A 9,839-nucleotide genomic window follows, 5' to 3' on the forward strand; every position below is an offset into this window, starting at 1 on the left:
TTGCCATTTTGGTTTTGAGGTAAGGAAGGCTGAATAAATATAAGGTTTCATGTTTCGATTTGTCAGTAGATTCTCAGCCACTGTTGTGTAGCTATATCTGCACTGATGGAACATAATGTCATCGAAACCATACGTGTCATCTATCTGAATCAAAGGAGGAGAGAAATGGGAACAGGAGAGGAAAAGAGGGAAAAGGGGAAGGAAAGCATCATACCGTAATCATGTGAATATTAGGGAAAATTGGACATGGGAAAGGTGAAAATTGGATGTGGGAAAGATTTCAGAGAAGCAGAGAAAAGCCAGAATGCATCGCATGTGAAAACACAATCACCAATATCAGAACGGATGGAAACAAACACGGCCCCCCTCCCTCCCTCTGGATAAATCACTGCGGTAAAATATCCTTTAGAGGTTCTAAAAGCCACCTTTGCCAGACAAATGACAGGGTCAGAGGTCATACATGGGGAGCACTATCAGCTGGAGAAGCTTACAAATGAGGTGCAATGCTGCTTTACAGTAGGGCATAAAATGATTTGTATTTCTTTATGCAATGTTGACCGCAGGCATATTTGACGACATAGCTCTAACAAATGACCCAAACTTCTGAGCAGGAGACATTTCCTGAGCTTATTCCCTGAAGCATCTTTTCTGCAGCTATCCATTTCCCCCTGGTGCCTCAAGAGAGGAACTACTGTTTCAATGCGGCCTTTCAAAGTGGATTCATCGGTCGACTCATCTGCTGTGTGTAGGCCTACATCTGATGTAGCCATCCACAAGGCACACACACACAGTACAGGAAGGGTAGCAGTAACACCTTTATTTGTCAGGATGCATTCCCCGCCGCCCCGGTGTTCAAGTGCTGCAGCCTTTCCCCCCACCTCTTCCTCCCTGGATCATATTTGTCCATCTGCCTGCCACACTGATAGAACATTCCAAAAAACACTGCTGCTCTGTGCAATCCATCTCAATTTTCCAAATCTATTAACTTTCTTTGTGTGGCCTGCCTCTCCTCGAGCCCGATCTTTAAAAACCGTGGTTGTTCAACAATTATGATAACTGCAACAGGGGGAATTAGAAGATCCACCCATTCATCTCCCTGCCCCTCCTCTGCACAGACATGACGCGGCTAAATGAAAAATGGACACGCTTTAAAAAGTATTGATTCCAGCTTTAAACAAAAGGTACAGTCAATATTATTTACTCCTAAATATATCTTTGTTATCTGTGCCGGAGTCATAGTTACTGCTCTGTCCTCGTAATTGCGGACATAAAAATAATAGACCAATTCCCACTGAATTGACCGAGACAGGTTTGGTTGTGGCCCTTTTCCTGGTGATGCATATCCTGGGTGTAAGTGAACGTGTGTGTGAGAGTGACTTTTCCACTGATGACTGCCCGTGAGGCACACATCTACTCTGATACAAAAGATAAGAGATAAAACACAGGTGAGACAGACAAAATAAACAATGTACTTCAAACATAATTGGACACATTGAGATGGCAATTAATCTTCCTTGCTATTCTTGCAAAGCTTTTCAAAATATAGTGTTTTCCTCCTTGTAAAGGTTTCTTTAGAAAGTAACAAATACTTGAGCTGAAGTAGACATCCTTTTTTGTCACTTCAGATCTTGAAAAAAAGGCCTTTGAGTCTTGTTACTCACCAGTGCATTCACTTTCAGACAAACATTGTTAGTATATTACAAGTTTTATTAATTCAAATTCTTCTGAATGCAATTCTACAAACTCTAAAAGCAGTGGGGGTGGGGCTTTAGAATATTCTCTAAAAAATTAGAAAAGTTAGGTAAATAAACTGTATATTAAAATATGTCATCCTATTTGTAGTTATATGTTAAACAGTAGTCATCAAAATTGAAAAATATGATCATGATTATCCTCATAATTTTAGTCTATCATCGTTCCCAAGATTCTGGGGAAAATAAAACAATCCTTTGTGATTTTATTGAAGAAGTCAGGCAATAATTGGCCTTTTGCTTGATATGGTTGAGACCTCTGTAACTACAAATCTAGCAACAGCACGGACAAACACACACAGGAGCACGGCCAGCGGTGCTGTATTGCACACCTCTCTGCTGTTTCTCTGCTGAGTGAGAGGCAGAGAGGTGAAGCAGCGGATATACAGGCGTGTTTCAGAGATTTATGTTTGCAGCAGTAAAACTCCCTAACAGTCACACTCCACTGGCCTCTAGGAGGCATATCCCTTATGCCTACTCACCATATTCTCTAGAGGAAACACTAATACTCAATACCTCTTTCACAAACCATCCTACCAAGGGGGTCCCGCATGCTAGACTCTAGGTAGGCCATCCCATGTCTGACACCATCAAATGTTGAGAACAGCTGAATCTAAGTCTGCAGATACTAAACCTATAAAATTACTGCAACACTGACTGCACAGTGACAGCACAGGTTCACATGGGGAAAACACAGAACTCTATGGGACCCTTGTCTAACTACTGTTTCAGGGTGCACATCCTGGAAATGATACCAGACATTAGGGCTGAATAGCCGATCATTAAAAAAAATTGTTATCTCAATTCAAAATGATGACAATTCACTCCATCCTATTGATCTGTCACTCATCAAGTATATTGACATATATTAAGCCATCAGTGTAACTCACCACTCACGGAACCATAAAGGCTAGCTTAAATGGAGAGGACACATTCTCTTGCATCTCTGTGCAATAAAGGCTTCTTCTTCATCCTCTTACTTGTTTTTATTTGAATGAAAAATTAAAATCATAACAGATTGACACGACACTGGAATAATCTGAAAGCAATTCAGGTATGATATCTCTAAGATGATGGAACAATGGAAAAACGTTTTTCTCCTTGGCATGTGCAGATGTTTTTTTAACAACACACAGTCTGTAAAGTCTGTTAATTTGGACTTGTTGACTGAGATACGGCTGCTATTACAGTAACATTCCTGAGGATGGCAGCAGAGGACCATTTACATTTATTTTGTTGCGACCACAGCTAGTCTTTCAAAGTAAGAGGAAAAACAAACGTTCAACTGAAGGACGAGTTTTAAAAACGTACTGGTGTATATATTGCAGTTTAAAATATTCAGTTCACTTATCACTTATCTACGCTCATGGTCAGGCCTTTTTGTTTGTTTGTGTTCCCTACCCAGGTACCACAGATGTCAATCAACTATCAGCATCTAAGTATTTTCTGCTTCAGTGTAAAAACACCGTTGGTGCCAATGTATGAGTAAGAACGTGTCGTGTGTGTGTGTGTGTGTTTACTGTCTTACAGCGGGAAACAGTCCTCAATGCAGCTGCAGTTTGTCTGTGAATGGAACTCCACGGTTGCTTCGACATTCCGCCGTTGGACAGACAACATCTGTAGTGTCACTGTGAGCTCAGTCCGGATCCTTACAGGTTGAAACTCCTCAAAAGCCCAAAACATGACCTAACAGACAAGGTCAAACGACTTAAAGAATTAATGTCTACAACAGTCATTAAACAAGCAGTAATACAACTACACATTAAAGGAAGATTTGTCATACCTAGCTAATGGGGCAAGGTACGTTCAATTATCAGTTACACTGATTTTAAATGGCTAAAGACATTAGCAATTTGGCTAACGGCCATCGCGCGCTAGTTTCGCGGCTAATAATTACACGAAACGAAGGTTGTAGCTCCGTTTCAGGTAGTCACTGATAGTTACAGCTCTAGGCTCGCCGCTTTTAAGTGGGCCCTGGAGAAAGCACTCGTTAAAACGAAGGCGGTCCCTGGTATCACCACCGGAGAGGAGTGACTTCTCGCACAAACAAATTTAAATGTACAGGTAAGGTAGCCCGCGCGGGCGGAACTTCACGCCCACATAACGGCTCGTCCGGCCAATCGGTACGCACCGAGACAGGCGTCGACGAGCATCCGGGGATGAAGGCGCCCCCCTCGGAAAAACAACAACACTCAAAACAAAAAAATTGTACAAAGATAGTATCCATGTAATATGTAAGGTTTAAGATATTTGACACAAGTGATTCCCAGTGAGCAGCGAGGGCTTGTTAACAATTAATATGTATAATTTATCATAAGCCATATACGTATGTGTGTGTATGTATATGTATGTCCACAATATGTACAATGGATAAAGTCCATTCATGCTGTCAGTACTTTTAGATGTTATTTTCTCTGTGGGTTTTTTGACATTTGCAGGTTCTGAGCTGGAATAATCCTCATAATAGCCTCAGCTGGTGTCCCAATGAGAATGTGGCAACCTCGGCTCAAATAGACAGAGGACATCAGTTGATAAAAGTAGCACACAGAATAGCATCAAATAGTTTTCATGCATTTCTCATATAATTTATTACATTTTTTTACAAATAGTACAGCATTGATTGGTTGAGCTGCACCAAAGCAGGAGCAGGTCCAACTGAACTCCACCACGTTCCCATTACTTCATTATAAATAAAGTTTCGTAAAACCAATCTATTCCTGGCTTTTACAAAACAAATCATACTGGCCTAGAATAATGTGTTAAAAGTTCCATGCAATAACAAGAATGAGTCATGAGTACAGAACAGTCATCGGAGTCTAAAGTGTTACAGTTTCAAGAGATAATTATTTACAGTTTTTAGATATGACAGACACATCCATTGTAGGGGAACCATTACGATCATTTTGAGCTCTATATATTTATTCTGGTATGCCACTTGTGTCGGGATTAAAATAAAATAATCCTCCTGAATGGATCCTCTCAGCTCGTCCTCTTTTATTTCTTGTCTGTGTAAGGTGGCATCATTATTTGCTTGCTTCTGAATACAAATAACAAAGGTTGTCTAAAAAAAACAAGACAAAAATTGCTTGTTTAGGCTTAAACAGAACACATTGGGTTCAACCATTCCACGTTTTCACATTTTGTTTGCCTTCTCTGGGGCAGTGTCTCTTGCCTGGAGCAGACAACCCTGTATAGAAGTGCTGAAAATCAGCCGGACACACTGTTGTCTAAGTTGTTGAAGGGCCAACGTTGCTTTATGGGAACCAAGCTCTGGCCAATACCAAAAAAACAAAAACAAATCAATGATGCAAACCAAAGGGGCCATGCTAGTCTATCAAAGTTGCAATGCTATGATTATCTTAGAAAAACAACACCTATATGTATTGTTGTTTTTTTAATGTTCTGCTCCAATAAATTGTGTTATTCCTTCACTAGGATAGTTTCAATCATACCCACAGTTTGGGATAAACAGATTCGGCCAGCAATGACATCTTTTTCCTGTATTTTACTGGTTACCACGGTGATGAGTACTGACCCAACCATAGAGGAAACCAAACAGAAAACTAAAATGGAATTACATAAGATTATCTCACCATTTGAAACTGACCAACGTATAACAGAAAAGAAGGAAAAGCATATCCGGTCCCTTTACAAATCAAGTCGACTGAAAGAGGCTCCTTCACAACTTTAAAGTTGGATTATCTCAGTTTTTTAATGATCAACTGGGAAAGTTCCAACCTTTCAACAAGAAATATCCCAACAGAGGGAAGTTCAGAAAATTAGACTGGTAGTGTTTGTGGTACGGGTTTAGAGGAGAACTGTGAGTCACATGATTGTTAGCTTCATTCTTGTTACCTCTGGTGATAGTGATGTTTAACTATACTTTCCACATCATCAGTAATATGAATAGTGTTCATGTAGCCAGCGGAACATTAGCCTTGTGTGTGGTTATGCACAGATCACGCAAATGCTTGTTCACAACGTCCACTCACCCACTATGTAGTCACTATAAAGTGAATCAGCCATGTTGTAGTGTTTACCTTTAATCCACCTTCATTTTTAGCTGCTGTATAGTGCATTAAAATAAACAAATCAGTGCAACATACACCATAATGTAGTGAACAAAATATCTTCAAGAATCATGTGTAGCGTTGTAGAGGTGCTGTTAAGATGAGCATCTTGTCTCTGTTGAATGAAGTTATCTAACTAATGCAACAGGTTAGGTGCCACCCTTGCCTGATGAATATTTTCTAACTTTTGAGAGAGCCTGGTGAATAGTCCTATTTTCACTATTCTTTCATAATGTATTTTTGTCACTTGCGGGAAGCAGTTTATATTTATGTAATTAATGATCATTTCCTGTAAAAGGTGCTATTTAATTCAACTTTACTTACTAATCACCTAAAACTAAGGATTGATGTGTTTTTAATTTATTTATTTTTTTCAGTTTGAACTGAGCCCTAAAATCCACTTAAAGCCGATCCCCATCTGTGGTTTCCCAGGCAACACTTTACGTTGCAATGCGGAAAAAAAACAAGCTTTTTTTCCCACAAATAACACGAAAGCTGATACATAAGAGCATATAGTTTAAATTGATGTATTTTAGTACTGTGAGATGTTTCAATTATGCATATTTATTCCACATATGTTTAATTGAACAATATAAAAAAGACAATAATCAAGGAATATATAGAATGTAAATAGTATCTGTAATGTGTCAAAAGCTCTTTGGCCTTTCCCCTCTTAAGTCTCAAGTGTAGCAAACACTGTAGTGAGTGAGTGGACGAACCGAACACAGCGCTAGCTTACTTAGAATCCTCTTAAGAAGGCTCAACGGCATTTAGCCACATGGCCGGAAAGGTGATGAGAACGAGCAAACCTGCGAAGGCAGTTGGGGCATGAATATGGCTTCTCCCCTGTGTGAGTTAACATGTGTGTTTTCAAATGGCCTGACAGACGAAAGCTCTTTCCACATTCTTGACACATGTAGGGACGTAGGTTAGTGTGACTTCGTCTGTGTTTGCCCAGATCGCCAGAGGAGGTGTAACAGCGGTGGCAGTCTGGGCATTCAAAGGGTTTTTCACCAGAATGTGTCCTCTTATGCTTAACTAGGTCACCAGACTGGGTGAAACTCTTGTCGCATTCGGTGCACTTGTAGGGTCTCTCCCCAGTGTGTGTGCGTTGGTGGTTTCGGAGATGTGCAAGGCGGATGAACTTGTTGCCACAGACTGTGCAGTGGTAAGGCCTCTCGCCTGTGTGCGTCCTCAAGTGTATTTTCAATGCCCCCAGATCTCCGATCTTCAACCCACAGTCACCACACTGGTGGGCTTTCTCGTTGGTGTGGAGTTTGCTGTGAACCCTCAGGTTTCTGCGGGTGTTAAAGTTCTTCCCACAGACATTGCAGTGGAAGGGTTTCTCACTGGAATGTGTCCTCAGGTGGAGATCCAAACTTGACTTTAATCCAAACTCCTTTCCACATTCAGAACAAGAATATTCTTTCTTTCCTGAGTGTGTGGTCAAGTGGCACTTGAGGTGGTGTGCCCTCAGAAAGGCCTTTCCACACACCTGACATTTGTACGGCTTCTCCCCCGTGTGTATTTTCATGTGTTGCCGCCAGCCACTGCGCTCCACGAACCTCCTGCCACAATCCTTGCAGACAAAAGGCCGATCACCTGTGTGAGTGCGCATGTGATCCTCCAGGCTTTGAGGTGTGCGCACTTTTTTACCACATTCTGGACACTGCACACCGATGTCCAGACAGATTGGTTTATCTTCACATTCTGTGTTATCCTGTTTATGACACAAATGAGGCCCTTGACCCCAAGTAGCTTTGAAACTCTTTCCACAGTTTGTGCAGCTGAGATGCCCACCTCTGATGACCACAGACATGCTGTGCCAGCGCTGACAGTGATTCTTCAGATTCTTCAAGTACTGGAAGCTGCGTGCACAGGTTGGGCAGGGGTGGAGCCTGCGGGGAGGGGCTGCAGGGTGGGCTTCTTGTATATGAACCCTAAGGTATACTTTCGAGGTAAAGGTTCTACTGCAGACGGCGCAGGTGTGCTGGGGAATGAGGTTCACTGTGTGGCTTGACAAGCATTTTTTCAGCTTAGCAAGATACTGTTTCTGATGGACCCACTTGACATGCTTCTCCAAGAAGTCCACGTCAGTGAAGGAAACAGTACAGTGAGGACATGGATAAAAATCAGACGACGAGCCTACATAGGAAACACACACAGAAAGCAGCCAATTACAAAACAGAATAACTTACACTTTGCGACTCTAAGGGTATGACACCAACTCTGCAGGGCCTTTTAGATAGGACAAGGTGTGTGTCACGTCAGCACTCTGGGTGAAAGCTCAGATTTGTTGGCTGTTGACCTCTAAGTTAAAACTATTACTTTTTCCATAGCAGACATGACTGTCAAACTCCCAGAAGCACAGGTGAATTTAAAGATATTAATAATGACAGCATGCCATTATGGTGAGCTCGACCCAGGGCCCTGGTATTGTGTTCACCTACTGATCATATCATACTGGGACAATAAACTGGTGGACATGCACCAAACCACATTTTTTCAGTTCTAATCCAATATGCATCTGACAATATAGATACTGAATTCCACACCAGGACTTTTTCCCTAATTATCATCCATCCATCCATTTTCTAGACAGATTAACCGTTAAGAGTCGCTAGAGCCGATTCCAGCTTACATTGGGTGAGAGGCGGGGTTCACCCTGGATAAGTCACCAGTCTGTCCTTGGGCCATCAGAGGCAATTATGGGTTCAGTATCTTGCTCAAGGATCACCCGGGGAAGTGAGGATCAAACCAGTGATCCTTTGGTTACGAGAAGGCCACTCTACCTCTGAGCCACGCCGCCCCTTGCTGGCATGTTTAGAATTGCTGCAGTAAACTAAACAGCACTTTTTAATACAAGAGTAAAAAAAATCTAGACAGTCAGTGTATTGTAACATTCTGAAGCCATTTATTTGAGTAGTTTGTATAAATCAGTGAGGTGGGGCCAATGAGGCTACACACCTTACACATATCAGCATGAAGGTTGTTTAATACAGGAAGTACAATGTTGAAATATCTCCAAATGAGCACAATTCATTCCATAAAATCATGAACTAAAAACTCCTACCTGTACTGGCCTCCTCCTCCTCTTCTTCATCCTCCACCTCCTCCTCCTCTCCATCACCTTCCTGGTTCTTGCCAGCATCGTCCTGAGGATCCTCTCCACCATCTCTCTCCTCTTTAATCCAAGAATCTGACTCCTCTTTGATAGTCGCCTCATGTTCTGTAGTGAATTCATATCCTGGCTGATGATCTGAATCAGCCTCCCTCTTTAAATGTCCCTGTTGATCATCCGGCCTGGATGTCACATTGTCGGGTTTGGTGTCTAAACAGGTGGACGTGTCTCCACAGGGATCCTCACCGATCTCCTGTGAATGTGGTTCCTCTTTGATCCGGATTTTTAGAACATCACCGTTGATGCAACCTTCTTTGCTGTCCTCCTCGACTTCCCCATCTAGCTGTAATTCTTCTTCAGTTTTAACAGTGACTAGGTGATGCTGTTTCTCGCCTCTCTTTATTTTATTTTGCGAAGGTTTCTTCTTGGAAGGCTTCATCTTCATTTCGCCACCGGGTAGGATCTCCTGGGTGAGCGGTGGATCAGGAAGGAGGTATGTATGGAATAAAACTGCAACGGTGACAAACACAGTTTAGCTGCACACAGAAAAATGTCTGAAATATTCATAATTTAAGCACGAAAAGACGCAGAGTAAAGATTTGCTCTTAGCTAACACTAGCATCACAGCTAAGCTACAGTATCCTAGCACGCTCCTATCGCTGTTATTATCTAACCTGCTAACCGGTGTCAGTTACGCCGTTTTTGTGTGCTATAAAAACAACACATACCTTGGTAGGTGACGCTATTCAGTCAAAGCGGCTTTAAACGTGAACGGTAGCATTTAATGACCAGCTACATTAGCATTAGCCAGCAGTAGGAGAAACAGTGGAAGAGCGGCGTACTTCCGTCGGTTCTGACCAACCAGCTCACCTTAGTGACGTCAGATTTAAAGCCCCC

At 41.9% G+C, this 9,839-nt stretch overlaps 2 protein-coding genes across 7 annotated transcripts in view; both read right to left on the minus strand.

Annotated features, from left to right (window-relative positions):
* Positions 1-3,926, minus strand: part of erfl1 (Ets2 repressor factor like 1) — a 94,134-nt gene extending 90,208 nt beyond the window's left edge. For 2 of the 6 annotated variants that reach the window (XM_086218112.1, XM_086218115.1), the window contains exon 1: positions 3,280-3,419. Coding sequence is in view for 2 of the 6 variants with exons in the window: in XM_086218110.1 (XP_086074236.1) it covers positions 3,280-3,434 (155 nt within the window). In the remaining 4 variants the exon portion in view is untranslated. Of the gene's footprint in view, positions 1-3,279; positions 3,438-3,534 lie in introns of those variants that run through there. The other 4 variants (XM_086218117.1, XM_086218114.1, XM_086218110.1 and 1 more) reach the window with 3 other exon arrangements.
* Positions 3,927-4,327: 401 nt separating this feature from the next.
* LOC147253095 (uncharacterized) lies at positions 4,328-9,808 on the minus strand. Its single transcript, XM_086218118.1, has 3 exons — positions 9,671-9,808; positions 8,895-9,452; positions 4,328-7,966 (listed from the first exon to the last, which is right to left on the minus strand). The coding sequence occupies exons 2-3, from the start codon at positions 9,385-9,387 to the stop codon at positions 6,582-6,584; spliced, it is 1,878 nt and encodes a 625-aa protein (XP_086074244.1). The 5' UTR covers positions 9,388-9,452; positions 9,671-9,808; the 3' UTR covers positions 4,328-6,581.
* Positions 9,809-9,839: the final 31 nt, after the last annotated feature.

This window comes from Aulostomus chinensis, chromosome 11 (assembly GCF_037954235.1).
Source record: "Aulostomus chinensis isolate RoL2024-O1b breed Wild chromosome 11, RoL_Achi_v1.0, whole genome shotgun sequence".
Taxonomy (NCBI): Eukaryota; Metazoa; Chordata; class Actinopteri; order Syngnathiformes; family Aulostomidae; genus Aulostomus; species Aulostomus chinensis.

What these genes read in the sequence shown, in the direction of transcription:
- LOC147253095 (XM_086218118.1), bottom strand. Translation starts at nt 9,387, where the DNA reads ATGAAGATGAAGCCTTCCAAGAAGAAACCTTCGCAAAATAAAATAAAG. An exon ending in GGAGGAGGAGGCCAGTACAG is followed by an intron (nt 7,967 to 8,894) that starts GTAGGAGTTTTT and finishes TTTCCTATGTAG; the next exon opens with GCTCGTCGTCTGATTTTTAT.